Source organism: Oncorhynchus kisutch, linkage group LG3, assembly GCF_002021735.2.
Source record: "Oncorhynchus kisutch isolate 150728-3 linkage group LG3, Okis_V2, whole genome shotgun sequence".
Taxonomy (NCBI): Eukaryota; Metazoa; Chordata; class Actinopteri; order Salmoniformes; family Salmonidae; genus Oncorhynchus; species Oncorhynchus kisutch.
In genome coordinates, this window is record NC_034176.2 from 21,926,593 (window position 1) to 21,952,161 (window position 25,569).

General features: G+C 44.0%; 2 protein-coding genes across 3 annotated transcripts; one reads left to right on the plus strand and one right to left on the minus strand.

Annotated features, from left to right (window-relative positions):
- Window positions 1-14,157: 14,157 nt before the first annotated feature.
- On the plus strand, window positions 14,158-17,093 carry bcl2l16 (BCL2 like 16). Of its 2 annotated transcripts, none has more exons than XM_020470035.2 (3): window positions 14,158-14,317; window positions 14,624-15,249; window positions 15,822-17,093. In XM_020470035.2, the coding sequence occupies exons 2-3, from the start codon at window positions 14,770-14,772 to the stop codon at window positions 15,951-15,953; spliced, it is 612 nt and encodes a 203-aa protein (XP_020325624.1). In that variant the 5' UTR covers window positions 14,158-14,317; window positions 14,624-14,769; the 3' UTR covers window positions 15,954-17,093. The 2 variants fall into 2 exon arrangements, with proteins under 2 accessions (XP_020325624.1, XP_020325633.1); XM_020470044.2 differs by having other exon boundaries at window positions 15,826-15,934.
- Window positions 17,094-17,095: 2 nt separating this feature from the next.
- tubb2b (tubulin, beta 2b) lies at window positions 17,096-19,835 on the minus strand. The gene is made up of 4 exons (XM_020470023.2): window positions 19,681-19,835; window positions 18,663-18,771; window positions 18,442-18,552; window positions 17,096-18,315 (listed from the first exon to the last, which is right to left on the minus strand). The coding sequence occupies exons 1-4, from the start codon at window positions 19,735-19,737 to the stop codon at window positions 17,255-17,257; spliced, it is 1,338 nt and encodes a 445-aa protein (XP_020325612.1). The 5' UTR covers window positions 19,738-19,835; the 3' UTR covers window positions 17,096-17,254.
- Between the last annotated feature and the right edge of the window lie 5,734 nt (window positions 19,836-25,569).

Below are 25,569 nucleotides of genomic sequence, written 5' to 3' on the forward strand. Positions count from 1 at the left end.
AGGACATTTGTCCAATTTAGAAGAATGACTGAGATCGTATATCATTCTCTCTCGTCACTCTATTTGTATCCCCAAGGAACTGGGTGTATGTAGTTCAGTTTGAGTTTTGAACACTAAAATGTGTTCTGGTGGTGTGGTTGGGTTGACTCCCTTGGCCTCACATTCACCACCTTAAAGTTGGAGTTTTTCCATTGTTGTCTAGAGTGTCAATCATACAGTATCACTGTAGTCTTTGATAATAGCTCACAGATGTGATATTCTTCTCTACATCACCAGCAGCCCACTGTGCTCTAGACTTGCAGCCATGTGTAATGAATGGCCTTCTCCCACTCCTCAAGAGGGCATACTTTCAAGGCACACTATCCCTAATTGTCCATTAAAGTTAACTCACACCATCCCAGCCAAGCTTTCTAATTGAAGTCCTTAAAATAAGAGAGCCAGCCTTCCAGGGGAGCTCTGACAGTTTGAGCACTGCCACTTTGGGACTGAACTCAGTATGGTCCCGGACTTCCAGGCCTATGGGGCTGGACCCCTTCTATCCCGGCCCATGGGGCTGGACCCCTTCTATCCCGGCATATGGGGCTGGACCCCTTCTATCCCGGCCTATGGGGCTGTGGACCCCGTCTATCCCGGCCCATGGGGCTGGACCCCTTCTATCCCGGCATATGGGGTTGGACTCTTGCTATCCCGGCTCATTGGTGTTGGACCTCTGCTATCCCGGCCTATGGGGTTGGACCCCTGCTTTCCCGGTCTATGGGGCTTGACCCCTACTATTCCATTAGGCAAATTAAGATTATACATCTGTAGTATCATTCTACCATTACACTCTTCCACTTTAGTCAGTGCATGAAGGTTTGTCTGAGCTGAAGTCACGTATTGTACATAAGCAGGAGAGGATGATGTCGATCAGAAGTGGCGCAGCAGCTGAAATGTCACTGTGTGGTCGGGTGCTCTGGCATTTCAGAGAGAGATATCATTTCAGACTGGGGTTAGAGATGTGCTGACCTGATTTAGGGGCCAGTCTGTACCTCATAGTGTGCAAGCTGTGGTTTTCCTATGAGTGTGTGACACTGGCAGAGGCCCCAGCCAAACAGCTGGGGGAAAGGTCTTCTTGAAGCAGGGTGGTGATGCTTAATGCTAGTGCAGTAGGGCAGAAAGCTAACTCCCCATGGCTCTACTGAGAGTCTGTGCCTTGGTCTCTGGGATGATAAGCAGAGCCTGAGTGCCCTCCTCCATGTTACCTCCCCACATTTGAAATGCCAGCGAAGGGCCAAGGGCAGAGTTCTCCCCAGCCAACCCCCATGGAGACCCACCTCACTGAACCATGGGGCACCTCTACACCTTATCAGCGCTCACACAGATGTGCGTGCGTGCGTGCGTGCGTGCGTGCGTGCGTGGGGGGGGTGTGATATGTGTGTGCGGGTAAGTGTGTGTCACACGCTCAAGGCAAGCAAGTCAAACCACTGTATACATGTTTCTCCACTCAACTAATGAAGTCAGTTTGTGGTTTGTCATCTCAGTGTTTCTGTGTGAGCCGTACCAAAGTGTTGTCAAACTGAACTTTCTATTCACAGTCAAGGTTTAGCGAGGTAGCAGAAGATAAGAGATCTGTCACTCCACTCCAACAGTCACTCTACTATCTTGGTTTCTATTCTCACAGTCTATTTGCTTATTCTCTACTGTTCATGACCTCAGTGACTGCAGAGAGAGAGGGATAAGCATATCTATCTGAAAATGAGACCAATTTGTGTGAATTGTTTGCACAATGTGTATGGAATTAGTATGTTACAGACAAGAGTCTTTGAGCTTTGTGAATTGTGCTGTACTTCATTGGGCTTGACATCAATAAGAGCTATTAAGGCGATTAAGTTGACTCGATTGTTCCCCAAAATACAAAATGTTCTCGGTGGCTAATGATATTTGTGATTGTGTGTTCTATAATTGTGTCAATGAGTAACTCTGATAAGCCGCATGGAGCCGTAAGTCAGGGCAGTCTCTCCTTCTCTCTCTCTCTCTCTCTCTCTCTCTCTCTCTCTCTCTCACACACACACACACACACACACACACACACACACACACACACACACACACACACACACACACACACACACGCACACACACACACACACACACACACACACACACACACACACACACACACACACACACACACACACACACACACACACATTCTAATCCATAGTTCCCTGTCGTTGCATCTGATAGTCTAAATAAACATTCCTTCACATGAAGAAATTCATCTCAATTCCAATGTAGTGGAGAACCAACCCCCTCCGATTAGCTTTTAAGGAGGTTAAAAGGTATTTGATTGCATGTTGTTGGTGTATGTGTGTGTAAGAGAGTGAATATATGTGTATATCAGAGGAGGCTGGTGGGAGGAGTTATAGGACAGGCTCATTTTAATTGCTGGAATGAAATCAATGGAATGGTACCAAACACATTGATTCCATTCCAGCCATTACAATGAGCCCTTCCTCCTATAGATCCTCCCACCAGCCTCCTCTGGTATATATGTGAGCACCCCTCACCCCATACCTCCTGTATGTGTTTTTGAACTTGGAGATGAAGTCATCTGCAGTGCTCTCATGAGAGGCAGGACTCTCCAGTCCCCTCGGCTCCCCTCCATTTTCTGCTCCCATAGTAATGGGAAAATTGGTCTGTCTTTCCGCTCTACTTGGGATTGGCAGTGTTGATAAACAATGCAGGGACAATTAAAGGCAGTTTCATTGAGAGGCACTCACATGAAGCTCAGCCGTGGTTGGTGGCTGATACCCATGGGACTGTGCAACTGCAACAAACTGAAAGGTCCCCTCCTAAATTCCTTTCAAACATCCCCACCATTAGGAGGTAATGTCCAATACTGCAGTAACCAACATTTGTCTGTACTGATATGCTCAGCTCGTGAGACAGCCACTACATGTGCACATTCCGCAAACTGCATGTTTTAGCTTGGTAATATCATATGTCTCTGCCTCTGTCTCACATTCTGCCCAGCTATGTTACTCTGATAGCTCAATTTAGACAACTCTGTCTAGAACATAGCGGGAATCATACTCAGGATAAAATCCCACTTTGTTTGAATAAGTGATCATTTTAACAGTCTCTATAACATTTTTACAGAACTCACACATGGCTCGGATGAAGACCTATTAGAGAAATGTCTTGCTGTGCTGCAGCTCCTCAACTAATTATAATTGTGCTGGCAAACGGTCCAGTATGACTTGGAGGTGGAAAGGCAGCAGAGCCCGGTTTGTGTTCATTGGGGGGAGAAATGTGAAGGTGTGGAGGGGGAAGGGGGCGTTGTTTATGGGCTAAGTGAAGTGGACCATCACAAAAGGAGTCAAGCAAAGGCAGAGTAAGTGACAGAGAGAGCGATTAGAGGAGAGAGAGAGAGCGGTATGAAAGAGGACTCAATGCAGGACTCAATCGCTCTCATCAACTGCACTCAGCAACAAAACACTCCCACCAATCCCTCTGCCTCCACAGTGGAAGCATTGAGCAATGGGATATCCAACGCCAGACCAACCCTTGTTTTGAGTGTGTGGGGCCACTCACTATTGTAAATGCAGACTCCTTGTGGTTTTTCATATCAGGTCTTTCCTTTTATAATCCCACATTTATACGTACATTCAACCCAATCGATACATTTGACCCTTTCCCCAATATCCCGAATCCAAACCGCACACTCTGTAAACCCCATTTCAAACAGTTAATCAGCTCAGTTACAGTGCGTTTGGAAAGTATTCAGACCCATTGCCTTTTACAACTTTTGTTAAGTTAAAAATTTTTTTCTCAAATTGATTCAATTGTTTCCCCCCCTCAACATATCACATTTACATAAGTATTCAGACCCGAACTTCTGGCAACGATTACAGCCTCGAGTCTGCTTAGGTATCATGCTGCAATCTTGACACACCTGTATTTAGGGAGTTTCTCCCATTCTTCTCTGTAGATCCTCATAAGCTCTGTCAGTTTGGATGGAGAACATTGCTGCACAGCTATTTTCAGGTCTTTCCAGAGATGTTCGAATGGGTTCAAGTCCGGGCTCTGGCTGTGCCACTCAAGGACATTCAGAGACTTGTCCCGAAGCCACTCCTGTGTTGTCTTGGTTGTGTGCTTAGGGTCGTTGTCCTGTAGGAAGGTGAAAATTCACCCCAGTCTGAGGTCCTGAGCACTCTGGAGCATGTGTAACAGTATAACTTTAGACTTCCCCTCACCCATACCTGGGCTCGAACCAGGGACCCTCTGCACACATCAACAACAGTCACCCACGAAGCATCGTTACCCATCGCTCCACAAAACCCGCGGCCCTTGCAGACCTAGGGGAGCCACTACTTCAAGGTCTCAGAGCAAGTGACGTCACCGGTTGAAACGCTATTTAGCGCGCACCACCGCTGACTAGCTAGCCGTTTCACATCCGTTACACATGTTTCCATCAAGGATCTCTCTGTACTTTGCTCCGTTCATCTTTCCCTCGATCCTGACTAGTCTCCCAATCGCTGCTGCTAAAAAACATCCCCACAGAATGCCGCTGCCACCCCCATGCTTCACCGTAGGGATGGTGCCAGGTTTCCTCCAGACGTGACGCTTGGCTTTCAGGCCAAAGAGTTGAATCTTGGTTTCATCAGACCAGAGAATCTTGCTTCTCATGGTCTGAGAGTCCTTTAGGTGCTTTTTGGCAATCTCCAAACAGGCTGCCATGTGCCTTTTACTGAGGAGTGGCTTCTGGCCACTCTACCATAAAGGCCTGATTGGTGGAGTTCTGCAGAGATGGTTATCCTTCTAGAAGTTTCTCCCATCTCCACAGAGGAACTCTGGAACTCTGTCAGAGTGACTATCAGGTTTTTGGTCACCTGCCTGACCAAGGCCCTTCTCCCCCGAATGCTCATTTTGTCCGGGCGGCCAGCTCCAGGAAGAGTCATGGTGGTTCCATACTTTTTCCATTTAAGAATGATGGAGGCCACTGTGTTTTTGGGGACCTTCAATGCTGCAGACATTTTTGGTACCCTTCCCCAGATCTGTGCCTCGACACAATCCTGTCTCGGAACTCTATGGAAAATTCCTACGACCTCATGGCTTGGTTTTTTCTCTGACATGCACTGTCAACTGTGGGATCTTAGGTAGACAGGTGTGTGCCTTTCCAAATCATATCCAGTCAATTGAATTTACCACAGGTGGACTCCAATGAAGTGGTAGAAACATCTCAAGAACGATCAATGTAAACATGATGCATCTGAGCTCAATGTCAGGGTTTGAATACTTATGTAAATAAGGTATTTCTGTTTTTTATTTTTTATAAATTAGCAAACATTTCTAAAGACCTGTTTTCGCTTTGTAATTATGGGGTACTGTGTGTAGATTGATAATAATTGAATCCATTTTAGAATAAGGCTGTAACGTCAAACAATTTGTAAAAGGGAAAGGGTCTGAATACTTTCCGAATGCCCTGTATCTATGGCTACCCGTGCTCATACACCCACGGACCCCACACATATTCTGCTTGCTTATTCCAGTTCTCAAACTTCAGTTATTTGTCTTACAGTCCCTTCTTCTGCCTCCATGAGCATCCTCACAATCATGACTCTAACTCTCTTAGGGGGGTGTGGTTAAATCCCCACCAAAACATATCTAGCTTTACAGCTGTTGGCTTTCCTCTGAATAAAGATAAAAGGTATAATTGTGTTAGGTGAGTCAGACTTCACTCACAATACTGGAGCTAATTGGCCATAAATGAGTCCATCTGGTTTGATTTGGAGTTCAGTGAGGCAGCAGGATAATGTCTCCCTCTGACTAGTCCCCCTCCTCGTCCCCCTTCTAGCCTCCCTACTCGCCCCCCACCTCACTGCCAGGACCCAGAGGACCACCTGGCCTCACCGTCTGTGACCACAACCGTATTGTCTCTACTACACAAGCTCAGAGCATTCTTCCTCTTGACACATAGGATGTCTCAGGATGCCATAGCTCACAGTTCCGTCACCACAAAAAGTCAGCAACAGCAGCAGTGGAAAGACTATGTCTTATGTTTACCGGGTCTTTGTATGTCCTGTGTTTGCAATAACAAAAACACAAACTGGATCAGTATAACATCAACAACTCAACAGCATACCTCTTAATGCCCTCCATTAGATAAACATTCAATACAATCATGCAACAATTCCATAATCTCCTAAAATAAAGGGACATTAACGTATCACAACATTGTAATAACCCTTTACCCTTTGCTCAGTTTAGACTCACATTTGACTTGTTCCACTCCAACAGGTCCAGACCTGTTGGCAGCATCCACAGACCTCCAATCTCAAAATCCCCAAAGCCTAATCGGGTTCTGTGTGTTTGCACAGCTTGCTGATCAACATTTTCTATTATGACCTCAGAGCAGATCAAACTGTCGGACCCCTTCTGGATCAGAGTGTGGATGGATGCAGCTTGCCCCACACACCTAGGTCCTAGTATGTGGCTGTGGACATGTCCCATGAGAGGGATTCATAAAGAAAAGACAAAGTAAGGGCTCGATTAAATCCATGGCGCTGAAGACCTGCACTAGCATGATGGAAATTTAAAGGCAATGTCCGAGCTCAGTAGGAAATTACTTTTAAATGTAAATCGTGCTACAGCGCTGATCTTCAACGCTAGGGAATGAATCGAATCCTAAATGTGGTCTTTATACTCGCTGTGAGCTCCATGATCCCTACTCTACTGGCTCTGTGGTAGTGGCAAGGAGGCCACAGTACTTCTAGGTTGGGGTTGAGAGTGGCTAGCCTTAAATAGCGCTCGAATTCCCTCACTAACTATATTGTACCTCTGTTGACAGGCCTGGAACTACAGGCTAAACTTCAGTTATTATGCATTGTAATGTAATGCCTTATATGATCAATAGGGAGGATTAAAGGGCAAAACGCAAGCAGTAATTGATGTGGGAATTCAGAAATAGATGGTGAGAAACAAAGCTGTCAGAGTAATTGTGGGATAGAGTTGAAAAAGGAAAAGTCAATTCATGTTAAGGACTGTGGTGTTTCTGTAAGTGTCTGCTGATGCAGCACTCTGTTGGATCTTTGTCACAATTGTTATTTGTATTAAATTTCCTCAAATTCAGATTGTAGGTGATCACATGCCGTATCTCTTGTCCTTGAGCGAGAGAGCGATAGAGCGATAAGCGAGAGAGAGTGTGTCTGTTTGTGTGTGTATTTATGTGTGTGTGTGTGCCCGCTCTTCTTTTCACCCCAGGCGCTCTAATTGAGTAGAGGCTTCCATTATATAAACAAGAGGTACATCTGTAGTTGAACATGTTAATCTGGTGAAGAACAGTCAGACAGTGCTGGTTGAGAGTGATACAGATTCCAGTGGGTGAGCTCTCATCATGTCACACGTCTGACAGTGAGAGGGAGTTATTGGTATGGAGAGACAGCTCATATTCCACAGGAGAGTCAACTCTCACCCTTCCTCAACAATGAACAGAACATTCTCTCAGCTCTATTTCTGTATGCCGAGGTCCTAGCACATTGGTAGAGACAGTTATACATTTTAATAGCTTGCTAAATTCATCCAGGTTTGGAGAGGTTTAGGAGGTGGAGAAGAGGTTTAAAGCTGGTTGGTCCAATGGGTCTAACTGCTAATGTAGGGTAATATAAAGAGAGGACACTTGAATAACAGTTGACCACTTTAGGAGGCTCAGCACCCACTCTACCTTAACCTGACCTGGACCTCAAAACTGTATTCTATCCATATAATTTACTGTCCCCCATAGAGCTCACCATATCTGAGATACAGTACATATATATATTTTATATGATCACCTGCATAACTTTATGAAGAAAAATGTGAAGATTGTGGAGGTTAACTTCAGAAGCAGAGGCCGAGTCAGACAGCGATCACAGGTAGATAACCATTCAGAGAGACACGTTCATCATTCATCTCTCTACTGTCATCGTCCCAGCATGAAGGAAACGTGGCTTCTGCATCTACAGTAAATAACCTAAAGCTAGAATCGTTAGATGCTACATTCACTTTTGGACCTATAAAGTAATGAGATATACCCATTGATTCTTGAAGAATATAACTTATAAAAGCCTCATGAGCATATTTCAACTACCCCATCAAAATAGAAGCTTGTTTTACTCCAATATTTGTAAACAATGTAAATGTAAACAAACACTGAATAGCCTCAAAACATGATTACAACTAAACATTTGTTTTCTTTTTTAAATGAAGGATTCTAGCTTTAACACCTTCTCGGATTTGTCTTGGTATCTGAAGAGCTTGTACAGCACAAGAACATCTGGAGGAGAAGGTAGAAATCGATAACTGCTATCCTCGCCTGAGGGGTCCCCTATTTTCCTCCATCTACGCCTGATGGGTCCCTAATTTCCTCCCTGGCAGAGGGGGAAACAATAGCGGGCATCAACACCTTCAATTGGCGGAATGGAGGAGGGGTGGGAGACAGCGGGACACAGAACACAAGTGGGTCACCTCTCCTCCAGACACTAAATGGACCTCAATCGATTGCATAAATTCACTCTGGTGGGAGACTGAGAACAGGTTTGGGTAGGGAAGCCATTAAGACTGGTTTGGAATAAAAGGCAGAAACAGGGGAGGGAGAAGGGAGTGGATGTTTGAGGCCAGGTAGAGATAGGGAGGTATAGGTATTTTCAATTACTGTCAAATTCAGAGCAATTTCTCCTCTTTCTGCCCAGCCCTCCCTCGGTGAGGGTGATAGGAGGCTCACACAAAACAAAGGTATAGAGGGGGTGTTTTTCCATTCACTTGTCTCCTTTTACCTTTCTTAGTCATCTTGCAGCTTTGTATTGAGCTGAGTGTTTTTATAGAAAAGGTCCAAAACTTCAGTGTTTCAAGTTCTGTGTAGATAAGAAACTTCCTGAACACGTGATATACGTACAAATGCATTACAGATAACAGACAGACAGGATGGAAGGAGCATATTGTTCCAATTGATAGAGCAAAAACTGTTTGTGTTTCTGCTTTTTCTAGTCATTACAATGTGTAGCACGCAGAGGTCACAAGATTCGTCTTCAATCTTAAATCCTCTATGTTCATTTTCACCACTGGTCAAGACTCTAATGTTTCCCTTTCCTTCTTTGTCTTGATTGGGAGGCTATTTGCCGTGGATGACAGAGGATGAGTTGTGGGGATGTTATTGTGCTGTCTTTGTATGCCGTTTCTACAGCTTTCCTGTTGCTAAATGTTCTTCAAATCAAATGTTATTAGTCACACGAGCCGAATACAACAGGTGTAGACCTTACAGTGAAATGCTTACTTACTTTTAAGAAAACACACACAAAAAAAAGTCATAAAAATATCAAAAATTACTTAAAGACACAAATTTAAATGACAAAAAGTAAAAGAGATAAGAACAAATAATTATAGAGCAGCAGTGAATAACAATAGTGGGGCGATATACAGTGGGTACCTGTCACGATCATTGGAATGAATGGACCAAGGCGCAGCGTACTTACAGTTCCACATGTTTAATAAATATGCACCTCACCAAAAACAATACAGACTGAGACGAGACGTGACGTTCTGGGCTGCTCACAGGCAGCTACACAAAAACAAGATCCCACCCAAAACAGGTGGAAAAAAGGCTGCCTAAATATGATCCCCAATCAGAGAAAACGATAGACAGCTGCCTCTGATTGGGAACCATACCAGGCCAACATAGAAATGCAAAAACTAGAGTACCCACCCTAGTCACACCCTGACCTAACCAAAATAGAGAATAAAAAGGATCTCTAAGGTCAGGGCGTGACAGTACCGGTACAGAGTCAATGTGTGGAGGCACCGGTGTCGAGGTAATTGAGGTAATATGTACATGTAGGTAGAGTTCAAGTGGCTATGCAAAGATGATGACAGAGAGTAGCAGCAGTGTAGAAGAGGGGAGGGGGCAGTGCAAATAGTCTGGGTAGCCATTTGATTAGCTGTTCAGGAATCTTATGGCTTGGGGGTTGAAGCTGTTTAGAAGCCTCTTGAATCTAGACTTGGCACTCCGGCACCGCTTGGTATGCGGTAGCAGAGAGAACATTCTATGACTAAGGTGGCTGGAGTCTTTAACAATTTTTAGGGCATTCCTCTGACACTGCCTGGTATAGAGGTCCTGGATGGCAGGAAGCTTGGCCCCGGTGATGTACTGGGCCTTACGCACTACCCTCTGTAGTGCCTTGCGGTCGGAGGCCGAGCAGTTGCCATACCAGGCAGTGATGTAACCCGTCAGGATGCTCTCGATGGTGCAGCTGTAAAACCTTTTGAGGATCTGAACCTGCTCCTCTCTAAACCTGCTCCCCTACAGCCCCGTCGATGAGAATGGGAGCGTGCTCGGTCCTCCTTTTCCTGTAGTCCACAATCATCTCCTTTGTCTTGATCACGTTGAGGAAGAGGTTGTGTCCTTGCACCACACGGTCAGGTTTCTGACCACCCTATAGGCTGTCTCATCATTGTCGGTGATCAGGCCTACCACTGTTGTGTCATCAGCAAACTTAATGATGGTGTTGGAGTCGTGCCTGGCCGTGCAGTCATGAGTGAACAGGGAGTAGAGGAGGGGACTGAGCACACACCCCTGAGGGGCCCTCGTATTGAGGATGAGCGTGGCAGATGTGTTGATACCTACCATTACCACCTGGGGGCGGCCCATCAGGGAGTCTAGGATCCAGTTGCACAGTGTTTAGTCCCAGGGTCTTTAGCTTAGTGATGAGCTTTGAGGGCACTATGGTGTTGAACGCTGAGCTGTAGTCAATGAATAGCATTCTCACATAGGTGTTCCTTTTGTCCAGATGTGAAAGAGCAATGTGGAGTGCAATAGAGATTGCATCATCTGTGGATCTGTTTGTGCGGTATGCAAATTGGAGTGGGTCTAGGGTTCCTGGGATAATGGTGTTGATGTGAGCCATGACCAGCCTTTCAAAGCATTTCATGGCTACAGACGTGAGTGCTACGGGTCGGTAGTCATTTAGGCAGGTTACCTTAGTGTTCTTGGACATAGGGACTATCGTGGTCTGCTTGAAACATGTTGGTATTACAGACTCAGACAGGGAGTGGTTGAAAATGTCAGTGAAGACACTTGTCAGTTGGTCAGCGCATGCTCGGAGTACACGTGCTGGAAATCCGTCTGGACCTGTGGACTTGTGAATGTTGACCTGTTTAACGGTCTTACTCACATCGGCTGTGGAGAGCGTGATCACACAGTCGTCCAGAACAGCTGATTCTCCCATGCATGTTTCAGTGTTACTTGCCTCGAAGCGAGCATATAAGTTATTTAGCTTGTCTAGTAGGCTTGTGTCACTGGGCAGCTCTCGGCTGTGCTTCCCTTTGTAGTTTGTAATAGTTTGCAAGCCCTGCCACAAGCCCTCCTGCTCCTTGAAAGCAGCAGCTCTACTCTTTAGCTCAGTGTGAATGTTGCCTGTAATCCATGGCTTCTGGTTGGGGTATGTACGTACAGTCACTGTGGGGACGATGTCCTCGATACACTTATTGATAAAGCCAATGACTGATGTGGTCTATTCTTCAATGCCGACAGAAGAATCCCGGTGCTAGCAAAACAGTCCTGTAGTTTAGCATTGCTTTCACATTTCACAGTGAAGCTCTACATGATTCTTTCAGGTTCCAGCAAAGACCTGAATTTTCCCAAAGAAACAACATGCGATCAAGCAGTCAAATTATAATATTCCACATTTCTGGTCTCAGACCAATTGAATGTGTTAATGTGTGTGTGATGCTGGGGAAGCTCTGAAAGAAGGAGAGAGAAGCAATGAACCAGTAGAAAGAGAGAGATATACATATACATGTGGTCTTGGGGGGCAGATATAAGTGGATGAAAATGAGTGATGTAAAACACAATAATATCATTATTTCTTGCTCTCGTCAAATTGTCCATAACTGGCAAGATTTTTCCACAATATCCTTTGTTTGTATGAGAAAGACAAAACATTAAACATCCTATATCTACACTATATATACAAAAGTATGTGGACAACACTTCATATTAGTGGATTCGGCTATTTCAGCCACAACCGTTGCTGACAGATGTATAAAATCGAGCACACGGCCATGCAATCTACATAGACAAAGATTGGCAGCAGAATGGCCCAACATCAGTGCCAACCTCACTAATGCTTTTGTATCTGAATGTTCCAATATCTAGTGGAACGCCTTCCCAGAAGAGTGGAGGCTGTTATAGCAGCAAAGGGGGGACTAACTCCATATTAATGCCCATGATTGTGGAATGAGATGTTCGACGAGCAGGTGTCCACATACTTTTGGTCTTGTAGTCTATTTTGTTTCGACATAGAAACTACAGTAAGCAACATACTCACGTACTCTCAAATACTTCAGCTCTCAACAAAAGCTGGTGTTAGAAAGCAATTATCTTGTAATCAGCTTGTCAGATGAAACTGTCAGAGTGATTTTGTTTCATCTGGTTAAACACTTTAGTTTCCCTGGCAGGGACTGAACCAACTTCAAAGGGCCCTGTAGCCTACAGTAAAACTCTAGACAGGAAGTCCCCCCCCCTGCAGATGTTGCCACATGAACATATGAGAGCCCTGATAGCAGGTACTATCAACGATGTCACTTCCCCTGCACCCTGTCTCCTGTCTCTGAGGAGGGGAACCATGTTACAGTCTCATTGTAACGTTCTAGCATTGTCTGTTGAATGTGTTGAAGAATAATAAAGCACCTCTCTCATACGGCATCTATCTATGGGGAAGGATGAGGGGACTTGTCATTTTTCATATCTCCTTCTGCATGTACAGTATGTGCCAGATGGGCAAACACACGGAGCTGCTGACGATGCTACTTGAGCTGGTCTTTGTCTTCACTTATAAATCAACGGAGTAAACAGGACTACATGACTTAACCCTAATTGATCCTGTAAATCTCTCTGGATAAGAGCGTCTGCTAGATGACTAAAATGTCAATGTAAATGAGTGCATCTGATTGATCCCCAAATGCTCCATCAGATTAACGGGTACGTAGATAGTTAACACACAGGCCAGTGTAGATGCACACGTGAACATGAGTGCGTCATTAAGCCATACACTGTCGCAATAAGAACCCGTTCTTTTTGTCTCTTTAAATCAACAGACAATTATTTGGTTGCAATATGCGTAATCACAAGAATAAAAACAAATGTATTGAAACCCAAAATGCTTGACAATGTGTTGAAGATAAATGATTGTTTCCATGTTGCTGGTGCCATGGCCATACAATATACTGGTTGTATATACAAAGCTGCAGGGGAGGAATTACAAAGGAAACCATTTCCTGGTCTCTGTTATTTCAATCAATTACAAACCTACATTATTGCAAAACCATAATTTACAGTTCAATACTGACTGCAACTCACAAGCTCAAATCTGTTTAGTGACACACCACTGCATCCTAGTGGAAGTCCAAGTGCTTGCATGCTGGCTTTTACTGCCATGCACTCCACTGGTCAGCATTATTCCTGCTGGAGGATCAGATAGGTAGATTGGCAGACTCCCATTGGAGGAAAACAATGGTCAATAGAGGATAGCCTTCAGCACCTCTTAAAGCCTACGCCTCCTTACCACATTCCCCTGACTGGCACCACACAGATTACAGACAGGCTGAAAGAAGATCACTGGAAGAAACACAATCTATGCTAAATCTGTATGTGAAGGACTAGGATTGTTGTTGTATGTTTATTGTGATGCTGTGTGAGTGTGTGTGTGTTTGTGGTCTCTGAAATAAAATACCACAATCAAACATCAATGACAAATGTTCCAGAGCTAAAACTGTATAATTGTACATCTATGTAAGGCTGCACAACATCACAGTATGAAATCTGGTTTTGATGAGGGCAGAATCCAAAAAGAAACATCTCTGAATGGTTTTCAAAGGTAATAACTCAGTGAAATATTAAACCTATCAACTGATGACTTTATTTTGGCCTGTCTCCTCTTTGACTGTCTTCACCAGTATGATCTCACAGACTGTTCAAATGAACCTGTTTCTATACTGAGCCACACACACACTCTCTCTAAGATCTATATTTAACTTTGCTTGTGTTGGAATGGGGATGTGTGTCAGAGGGTTGATGATTGTGCATATGACGCAGGAGTTCAGTGTCAGTTTCCAACAAGGCCTCTAAATTTAGCCCAGGCTAAAGGCAGCAACGAGCGGACCGGTTGGCGACCCACTCCTGCTGAACTATATACTGCTTTGGACCCGCTGTTGTTCCGCCACCTGCACCACTAATTCCTTTTTGTGTTTGTGTGTGTGTGTGTGTGTGTCTTGGTACCACTTGTGTTTTGGTGGAAGGGAAGGGGTGAGTTTTAAATACTTTCTCTGTTCTTTGCTAGTGTTGTTTATTGGAAATGTGCACATTTGCTGTATTAGTTGATATTTCAGAATGTTATATTCAAATATTGTATGATATGTCTGTGTAATATGATATTAGTCTAACAAACATCCTAATGGAGTTGGAGAAATGCACAGATTTGACTAACATTAACTGAAAAGAATTCCACTTGTTTTGTTTATAAAAGGTATAATAAGTGCTAAATGTTTTTTTTACCCACTCTGCTGTTCAACATGTACAGTGCAGAGGTTGATGATTTCTTTGTGGTTTCAGGTGACACCCTCGATGAGGAATTGACATTGCTGAGAGGATGGCTGATGGCAACTTGGCACAGGGACTGTTTATCTGTGAACGGCCCACTGCTCTAATGCAAGTCACAGCGTTGTGATTTGCGACAGGGTGTCAGTCAGCCGGAGGCGATGGGTCAGTCAGAGGGGCTAGAGAGCAGGGGTGGCATAAACAGCCCTGACCCCCTGGTACGAGAGGCCTATCTGATGTTACATGACTATATAAACTATGTGATCGCAGGGCCCGACGGCCACATTGGCCCACCCCCTACTGCCACAGCAGCAGCCCTGCGCCATGCTGGGGATGAGCTGCTAGTTAGGTTCCCCATCTTCTTCAGGCGTTGGCCACGCGTCTTCCATGATGTGACCGAGGCCACAGCCTGTCCCATGCTAACCGCCATTCTGGATGAGCACTTTGCCACCACCACCCCCGGGGGGCGCCGACGGGACCTGGCCTGGAGTGCGGTGCTGTCTGTGTATGTGCTGGCTGGCCAGATGGCCCTGCACTGCCATGAGAGGGGCATGGGGGGAATCCTGCCCCAGCTTAAGGAGTGTGTTGGGGGTTACGTGGAGAGGGTCATCTGTCCAGAGATTCGGGACAAGGGTGGATGGGTAAGTTTACTAGTCAAGGGTCTTCACTGGCAAAGTAAGACTAAGGCCTAGATTCAATCAGATCAAGCGTTAACCAGTGATGGCAGACAGCCACATAATGGATGTTTTGGCGGCATTGGAGCCGTCAAATCGGTTAGCATCTGATCTTACGATCATTGTCACGAAGCCACCCCCGCCCCACTCCCGTTAGAAGTTCAGAACAAGAAAGTGTAAGCTATATAGAAATAATTACGCTCCAATTATAAAATCAGTCTAATTGAGGTGTAGATTACAGCTCATATTCCAGGGTTCAAACTTGGTAACAAGGCTGGCTGCATGGGATTTCTTTTCATGCGACTCTGCAGCCAATGGCAATGTCCGCTTTAGGTATAATGCCAGGAGCCGCTTGTGAATTTGACAACTCTAATGCAGATCCACCTCCGACATCGCTTTAATAAGGATGTCGGCTAAAGCAGATGTGATTGAATAGAGCACTAGACTACAGTTTAAAATGTTAGGTTGTCCTGTTGTTGTTGTGCATCTTAAATTCTGTTTCATTCTTGGGATCTAATCACATTTTCTGTTGATGGCAGACAGGCTTTGTGTCCCGCTTTGGGCAGAAGCAGGACTTGGAGGGCCAGGTGAAGAAGGTGTGTTGCTGGACTCTACTGCTATTGGCTACCAGTATCCTGTCCTATTTCCTGTGGAAACGAATAAAATCTTAAACAACACCCCCACCTGGTGACCACAATCAGATCGCTCCAAAAGTCCCCTTATTGAATAAATATTTTCCCAAAGCATATATTTTCCAACTGTATTTCAATGTCCCACTATTGTCTATTTTAAACCATTAAGGTGTGCAATCATGCTGGTAAAAACATTACCTCAGTAATAATGTGCCAGGCAGTTATGGGACTTTGCATTAGACATTGACGTAACAGTTTCAGGGCTCAACATACAATAGGCTCCCAGTATTAACCAGCCAGCTAGTTTACAACTGAATCATAATTCAGTAGAGATACGCTTTTCACTGTGTCAGGTGTCAGCCAAGGATATTTGCACAACTGAAACCGAAATGCCCTATCCAACATATATTTGTTGTTGCTGAAAATGCCCCATCCAGGCAGCAAATTCTGATTATCAAATATCTTTCAGAGCTGGTCTGTTTGGTCAAGAGGCCAATTAGTGAAAGAAAAACACCAGATATGGGCTGCTTGTGTAAATGCAGACTTTAGTTTGTCAAGTTCAACCCATGTCATACATAAATGGTGAATGGACAGGCATGTTCTAATATTACTCATACACCCTTGACGTTGTCAGCCAAATTAGCAATAAACTTCCTGATAGTCTACATGTATATTTATGTGCGCGCTAACATCGAAATAAGGAACGAGAGGGTTTATGAAACACCACTTTACTTGCCAATTTGGTCTGTCAACATCACAGGGGATAAAGTCCTTGGATAACTAGCATGGTTATTAGTGCATGTTATGTCAGACTAAATCATAGCTTGAAATGGCTAATTCAAAACAGATTTACCATGAGTTTAGCACACTAATCAGATTTCAGAGGCATGGCAAAACATGCAAAAACCTGAGCTATGCCTTAGAACCAGCACGATTGTGCTGGGGAACACTGTAGCCCCTCATCTTACCATGTATAGAAAACATACATCAATGACTTCAGAAATGCAGCAACACCTGTGCTACAATTATGAAACTGTGGTTACAATACATTTATGTCATTTGATTGTTTTTACCACTGAACTATTGCCTAGTTGAAGAACTGGTTGTCAGAATAATGTGTGACATGTGATTACTGATCTGGCTATTATTGAAGCAACCATTAAATTGAGAAATACAGGACATTAAACAAAAGAAATTTTATTGACATGTTTCTGTACAGACAAGAAATGACAGGAATAGCAGAGGTGACAAAACAAAAAGGACAGGTAACGGAACACTGGAAAGGTCAAGACTGACATGTCAGTGAATTATACAGCTTGGATGTGCACAATTACAAACATTTAGGCCAGCTCCTCTTCTCCCTCCTCTTCAAACTCTCCCTCCTCCTCAGCAGTGGCATCTTGGTACTGCTGGTACTCAGACACCAGGTCGTTCATGTTGCTCTCAGCCTCAGTGAACTCCATCTCGTCCATACCTTCTCCGGTGTACCAATGGAGGAAAGCCTTACGCCTGAACATGGCTGTGAACTGCTCTGAGATACGCTTGAACAGCTCCTGGATGGCTGTGCTGTTGCCGATGAAGGTAGCAGCCATCTTGAGGCCACGGGGAGGAATGTCGCAGACTGCAGTCTTGACATTGTTGGGGATCCATTCAACGAAGTAGCTGCTGTTCTTGTTCTGCACGTTCAGCATCTGCTCATCCACTTCCTTCATGGACATGCGTCCACGGAAGATGGCAGCCACTGTAAGGTAGCGTCCGTGGCGGGGGTCGCAGGCGGCCATCATGTTCTTGGCATCGAACATCTGCTGGGTGAGCTCAGGCACAGTGAGGGAGCGGTACTGCTGGCTTCCCCTGCTGGTGAGGGGGGCGAAGCCAGGCATGAAGAAGTGGAGACGGGGGAAGGGCACCATGTTGACGGCCAGCTTACGGAGGTCAGCGTTGAGCTGTCCTGGGAACCGCAGGCAGGTTGTGACACCGCTCATTGTGGCCGACACCAGGTGGTTGAGGTCACCGTAGGAGGGAGTAGTGAGTTTGAGGGTACGGAAGCAGATGTCGTAGAGAGCCTCGTTGTCAATACAGAAGGTCTCGTCAGTGTTCTCCACTAGCTGGTGGACTGACAGGGTGGCATTGTAGGGCTCCACCACAGTGTCTGATACTTTGGGTGAGGGCACCACGCTGAAGGTGTTCATGATGCGATCGGGGTACTCTTCACGGATCTTGCTGATGAGCAGGGTGCCCATGCCAGAGCCGGTTCCACCTCCTAGTGAGTGGGTGAGCTGGAAACCTTGCAGACAGTCACAGCTCTCAGCTTCCTTCCTCACAACATCCAGGACTGAGTCCACCAGCTCAGCTCCCTCTGTGTAGTGGCCCTTGGCCCAGTTGTTTCCAGCACCACTCTGGCCTGCAAAACAAGATATTGGATAAATTATCATAGTCTAGTACTCTATTCAGTTTACGTACAGGCAACATTATGAATATGATAAAATAAAAAAATAAACTGTACAAATAATGAAGCAGATAGACCTACCGAACACAAAGTTGTCAGGTCTGAAGATCTGGCCGAAGGGTCCAGATCTCACAGAGTCCATGGTCCCTGGCTCCAAGTCGACAAGCACAGCGCGAGGCACGTATTTACCACCTAGACAACCAGGAGGAAAATAAAGAGCGATGTCAGAACCATACATAATCAATTGGGAGGGATAAGGAATTTGACAAATGTGGTTCTACATTAAAACGAACAAGGCTTACCTGAGGCTTCATTGTAGTAGACGTTGATCCTGTCGAGCTGAAGGTCACTGTCCCCATGGTATGTACCAGTTGGGTCAATGCCATGCTCGTCACTGATCACCTCCCAGAACTGCAAGAAGAGCATTCGGATTTAGTCTACAGCTCAAAATATAATTCGTATCAGGTAGGCTAGTATTCCATTCAAAGTGTGATCCGTTAATCAAATGCGTGGTAGGCCTATGCAATTAGATTGTTTCAATATTCCATTTGATCACGTCAATGAATCAATTCGACTATATTGTATGGTTCGTTATTAGGTACATAAAATGTATGGTTAGGTATCTGGAATGAAAATCTCCCTCCCGTAAAATTCCGCGCGCGCGGCATGACCTCCGATTGGCTGAAATCCATTAGCAATGGTTTTGAAAATGTCGAAACGTCACTTGATGAAACACCGCCTACATCTGCCAAAAACCGGGCGCGGCGTGCTATCAATGATACGAATGTGGGTCATAATATGGGATTGAACAAATGGCCCATTTCCCCCCCAAGAAATATGTTTATTGCGACAATAACCGAAATGTAGTCGCTATAACAGATGACTTGGAATATGGCATCACTGAGGCCTACTTCCCCCTTTGCGCATTGCAGTAGGGCGAGTAAATAGTGGTTATCCATACCCACATTTAATCAATCAATTTTACATTTAACAAAACAATTTCTTAATACACATTTAAGTATATTGTCTCACTCGCCAGTAGTCTATAGTTTAAGGATCATTCCAGTCCAAATAAAACCGGTCGAATAAAAATAGAGTAGCGCATAAAAATAATACCAACGCTTTTTTTTCCCCCTTCTTCCCCCTCACCCATCAAAACAATAACGGTAATCAATATAGGTTAGGAATATTAATTGCTTGCATTTCCATTAACAATACAGTTCTTTGGGTGTGGTTAACTGGACACGCATACAAAGAAACTGCGATTTTACAGTTATTTATCGCACGATTTGCATCAAATTAATAAAACAGATGACAAACCTTAGCGCCGATCTGGTTTCCACACTGTCCAGCCTGAAGATGCACGATTTCCCTCATTTTTACTTTGAAGGTAGAACAACTCTTATGCCAATAAAAACCAGTGGCTTGGCTTCCTTTCTTAGAGTGCGCTTAAAGAATGGTCTCCCTGACTATATAAGAGAATTTTGTGCCCGCCCCTTAGATTCTATGTCACCAAATCTGACAAATCTATTGGCTAATATTTCTCAGGCTCAATTATTGACACACTTATAGACCAATCATATTCACAAAGCATTATTTTCATTGGCCTCTTCTGTCTATCAATCAAAATATACACAACGTGTGATCCTCACATAATCTTGAAGATTTGTCCTTATGCCGGCTAAAATCACATCTCATTTTAAACTATACTTTCTTCACCATATTTTGATCCAATAAACCACACAGAGTACATGATTAAGAGAGGCACCGGTTGACTATTTAAAATATGTGAAACCTTGTCACATAAAATGGTAGAACTAAGAACAACCTCACAGATGTAATATAAATCCACGTGGCTCATTGTTACGTTGAAACCCTTCCTGGCAGAATTATTTCAGTTTATTGGGGTGAAACATAGCTATTTCGTTTCTCGATTTACATTTTCTCACATGAGATGTATCCAACATCATGTCACATGTTTTCTGTCAAGAAAGGGATCTAATATGTCATCGAAGATAAATCAGTTGTTTTGTTATCATAACACAACATAGTCTACAGCCTTTGATACTGTCCCGGAAACCTTCGATTAGATTATATGTACCCAGAGTCATTTATATCCCTAATTCTTCTCGTTGTTTCATATTTCTGAATATGGGCGCCTCCCTTTTTGCGCATTGTAAAACATGGCTGCCACGGCTGTCAGGGCTTTACAGACAGACTGCTTGACTGCTCCTTTCCCCTTACAGGCCACAGTGAGAACTTCACAACGGGATTATTATACTTAAACTAAATCGAGACGAAATCCTGCATATACATAGTCTAATGTTGTGAATTAATCCATGTCTGATTTATATAACGTCAATGTATTACCATTTCCAACAGATGACTCTGACCTGGGCCCCCATTGTAACCATCTCCTTGGTGTGTATTACTGATCACAACATAGTCCAGTCATGGAGTGACAGACAGTCCAATAAAATGTTTCATCTTCCATGTTAAATTCTATTAATCTTTGTACTGGCATAGTCTTAATGATATAATATGAAAAAACACATAAATAGTGCAATGAAACAGCTGAAATCCAATTTGGCATGAGATGGGGAGGTTGGGCTATTGATCTCAACACCAGCGAGACAGACACTGTCTGGAAGGATGAACAAAACAGGGAGGGGTGTGGCAGCAGCAGAGAAAGACCTTGGGAGGGGAGCAGTGCATGCCTGTTTTAAAGAGTGCTGGAATTCGGGTGGGGGTTATTGATAGTTAATATGTGTGCCAGGGGGAGAATGTATCTGTGACGCCAGCACTCTCCTCCTGCATGGGCAAAGTAGCTGTGCGCTGAAGGACAGAGGTGAGACACCCAGCTGACTCTGTTAGTTTGGACCAATATCTATTGAACAGACCGTTGTGGAGGACCTATAGGGGCTTTGCCTTGAGTCTGGTGATCCATGCCCATTCAGCTCTTACCACTGTATCCATAACATGTATAGACATGTATAGAGTTGTCAAGCTGTAGGGATAAGAGCTATGTGTGCAGAATGAATAGCCATACTCAGAAACAAAGGGCCTAGTTTCAATCTCATTACAGCACAGTGAGTGCATACAGTCCATTCTCACAGCATAGGCTGCCTTTGCAGAGACATCGCTGCTGTGTTCACTCTGTAACTGGGTCATCATCCAGTGTACTCTCAGTTTGATACAGCACACAATACAACAAACACCTTCCTATTATTTTGTACACTCAGTGTATATACAGAATACTTTTTTTTATTTAACTAGGCAAGGCAGTTAAGAACAAATTCTTATTTACAATGACAGCCTAGGAACAGTGGGTTAACTGCCTTGTTCAGGGGCAGAACAACAGAGTTTTACCTTGTCAGCTCAGGGATTTGATCTTCCAACCTTCCGGTTACTAGTCCAACACTCTAACCACTAGGCTACCTGCAGCCCCTTGTTGTGTAAAGTGAATGCGGAGCTCTGTCTAACACTTCCTCACACTTTCTTCATGGCCCCTGCATTCTTCCTCCACGGTAGTGTCTAGTCACAGACGACAGGGAAAGGGTGGGTGTGTTAATAGTAACAAAGGGGGAGAGAGTGGGGCTTTGTGAGGACAGGAAGAAGGTGAGCCTGAGGAGAGACAAAGGGAATCAATCACAAATACATTTCCTGAGTAACATCCTATACAGTGGGAAGCAGCTCATTATGGTTTCATACAACACCTTTCCCATACCATCCTCTGTCTGGGCACACACATCCACATTCTATTTCTATCTCAGCCTTTTTAATCTACAAAGTAGCAGAAAGACAAGGGCTGGGCCTATCCAACAATAGACAGCCTCAAGACAGGACTGGAGGTGTGAGATTTCCTTTTGATTCAAACCATTTTTATCCCTCTGCAGTAAATTAATTATTCATCTAACTTTGGAGGGGAATAGAGTCTGATTGTACACTAAGTTGTTTGATGTCATGTGATGTGAGGCTGAGCGTGTCTACTGCACATCGGCATAAAAGCATCTCTGAGTCAAATTGAGGGCGTTTGCTGTCCTCGGCTCTTTATGGACATAATGTCACCTCATTATATGCCTAAAGTAACTTGCAGCTTGGCTGTCCCACTAGACTGGAGCTCTCCAGAAGGTTGATGGTTAAATTACCCTGCCCTGACTCGGCATCTTCCCTACATCTTCAGTAGACTACTGCATCCTCTGTGTACTGCCAGATAGTGTAGCAGACAGTGGTACACTCCACCAATAGAAAAATGATTACAACTGTAGATATAACAGAATCAGTATTATACTGTATCTCTATGACTTGACTACACTCTTCTCAGGATAGAGTGTGAGGAAGAGTTAGACAGAGCTCCACATTCATGTTACATAACAAAGAGACTATGACCGTGCAAAAAAGACACCCTGGCAGAATGCAAATGCTAGCTAGTGTCAGCTACAATATTTACTGTGTTGCAGTGGGCATGTCGTGATGCTATTCAAGTACTGTGTTTTCTAGCAGCGAGGAACAAGTACACACAAGTCAATTTCTAAATGTATGCTGATTTGCAACAAATTGACAGTAGAATTCTAAAGCACTGTAAAGTACTTGCCACGCCCAGTCCTCCTTAGCTATTCCGCATATTGGTACAGACAGATGCCTAATCTCTACAAGAGGGTTCTACCAACAATTATATGGGCAACATTTGGGTAACATTTAGAATTTCCAGTGAATATCTGATATCTTTGTAAAGTTTGGCCATTGGAGAACAGCAGAAATCAGAGGTGGTCTTTCCTGGCCTGGCCTATACAGTAGAATTGTGGGTGAGCGGGTGGAATGGGCATGTGTTTAATAATGCAGGCCAGGTGTTGGACAGGAACAGCTGTGTCTCACGCTGATTGTGTACTGTACAGTATGTCTGCTGATGGAGCCCAGTGATTCAGACATATCAGGTTACTCTCCTCAGTATTTACATTTACTCTGGAATGCTGTTACAATAAATGGCTGTGTCTGATCCCAATCTTTCATAGCGTAGTAAGCTGTGTATCACCATATCTGTCCCTAATGAAGAGTAACAATCTGTGAGTGAATGGGTGGGATTCACTATTGTAAGAGCGAGAGGGGGAGGGGCACTTCTTCAGAGGTGGGGGAGTAGGCTAGGCTGCATTGCGAATAATGGAACAGTGCCCAGATGCAGAGAGGGAATACATCATTCTTCCATTGATTTTCCTGAGATTGGTCATGCATGCTATCCTTCTGTGCTTTTCTCTCTTCTCTCTCTGTCTCCATGGTTGGTCCACTGGGAGAACAGTCAGTCAGGAAGCACAGCTGATGCTAACGCTGCCAGACACTCAGCTCCAGACTATGTAGCACATCCACTGAGCTTACTGATGATGATGATGCATACACAGAGAACATCAGCTGTGGCCCGGAGAAGTCCAGACCTCCGCTGTGACACTTATCAAAACAGGCTATCACATCGCTGGCAATATACTATGCTGGTTATGTAGTGGGCTATCACTGCCACTGGCTGAATGACTGAGTGGGATAATGATGGTGGCTGAGATGGAAGGTAATTGGTGTTGTAATGGTAGAACAAAATGGGGGATGGGTTTGTATTGATTAAGGATGAGTCACTGGATCAATTTGGATTTATAGCCTTCTGGAGGGGGAAGATGTAATACTACTGTATCACTAATTTAGGGATTTTGAGATTAAGGTAGATGCATTCTTTCCCAAAAACAATGTAAATACATTTAAGATATCTTGTAATAAATACTGGCCCACTAGACAGCACTTAGCAACAGCCTCATATCTAGTTTTATGGTTGGATGTGACAGAGCATATTTTGAGATGTTTATGAGATGTTTCAAATCATTTTGATCAATCCTGGGAGTGTTCATTCATTAATACATTACATTTGCACTCTTTCAAGTGAGTCTTTAATCAAATGAATGTGGTTTACCAATCAAATGTGTTTTTCTGTGGTGTTCTTTCCTTTTTTCTAAGAACGGGATTCTCTCTAAGTGGTTTAAATGAGCTCTATAGTAGTGACATTGATTTGAATCAATCAATAAATGATTTCAATAAATAAATCTTGCCTACCTTTTCTAGTGTTTTATGTAAGCATATTGGACACTACTACAGTCACCCATAATGAAACAGTGAGTAATGGGATATGGGTAAACCAGTCTTAAAACTGTTACCAAAAGATTACAATCTCTGGGACATTATCCAAACAGATGCTCATTTGGTATGATCTTTTTCAGAGGCCTGCTACTGGAGGCAGCTGCTAAGCAGTCCATTGTGTGTTCTGACTCCATACCACTCCCTTATTACAGGCCAACTCCCATCACTTCCGGCGGACAATAACGTTCCAATCATCTACTGCCATCTTCTGGCTGTATTGAAAAGCAGTGTCATGTTATATTGATTATTGGAAAAATACGTCCCAGGAATCTGGCGATCTTGTATTAATTCACAATTTCCAATAGATCCACATTAGGGTGTTTTGGTTCGTCAAAACAAACCTTGAAGGTCTATTAAAAACTATGAGAAATTGAAGAACATGAAATTAACCATGAGTATGATCATGCTGAATCATTTCAATGTGTTAGATGTAGGGTTTTACTTCCTGTTTTCTCTGACTAGCAGTGTCCCTGTTTCCTAGTGACTATCATCTTGTTGCCTAGTGACTATAATGTTGTTGCCTAGTGACTATCATCTTGGTTTTGAATGAAGTGAACTCCAACTGTCTCAAGATGGAATTTTGTATGTTTATCTTGTGACGAAATTACATTTCAACGCAGATGTTTTATAAAGCAAAAGCAAACCTTTATTTTTCTATTTAGAATATACAAAACAGTACCTAGTTGTCAAAAAGATAAAACACAAGTTTATCTTGTGAAGGTGATTGGGAATGATTTGTGTTGTTTAGTAGGCCTGTTGTGTAGTGGAGTAGCTGCAGACCAACATGACCAACGATGAGGGTCCGACATGCCAAAAGTAGAAGACTGATCATTACGGCTCCTATAGCAGAGTTCGTCTTGTCTTGGTGCAAGGTGGTTGGGAGTTGTTCTTCTTGCAACCACCACCACCTAACAATGCACAGCCTTTTATTACACTGGAAAGATACAACAGAGAATGGAGGTAAAATGAGCCTGCTGACATGGGAATAAGGATTTAGTCAATTTAGCCTACGTGCAAGAGCAGCATGCATACCGACGC

Bases quoted from the DNA above. Each gene is read 5' to 3' on its own strand.
- bcl2l16 (XM_020470035.2), top strand. From the start codon at position 14,770: ATGGGTCAGTCAGAGGGGCTAGAGAGCAGGGGTGGCATAAACAGCCCT. The intron at 15,250-15,821 runs GTAAGTTTACTA...TGTTGATGGCAG, and splicing joins TTCGGGACAAGGGTGGATGG to ACAGGCTTTGTGTCCCGCTT.
- tubb2b (XM_020470023.2), bottom strand. From the start codon at position 19,737: ATGAGGGAAATCGTGCATCTTCAGGCTGGACAGTGTGGAAACCAGATC. The intron at 18,772-19,680 runs GTTTGTCATCTG...CTCTTCTTGCAG, and splicing joins GAAACCAGATCGGCGCTAAG to TTCTGGGAGGTGATCAGTGA. The intron at 18,316-18,441 runs GTAGGTCTATCT...CTTGTTTTGCAG, and splicing joins ACCTGACAACTTTGTGTTCG to GCCAGAGTGGTGCTGGAAAC.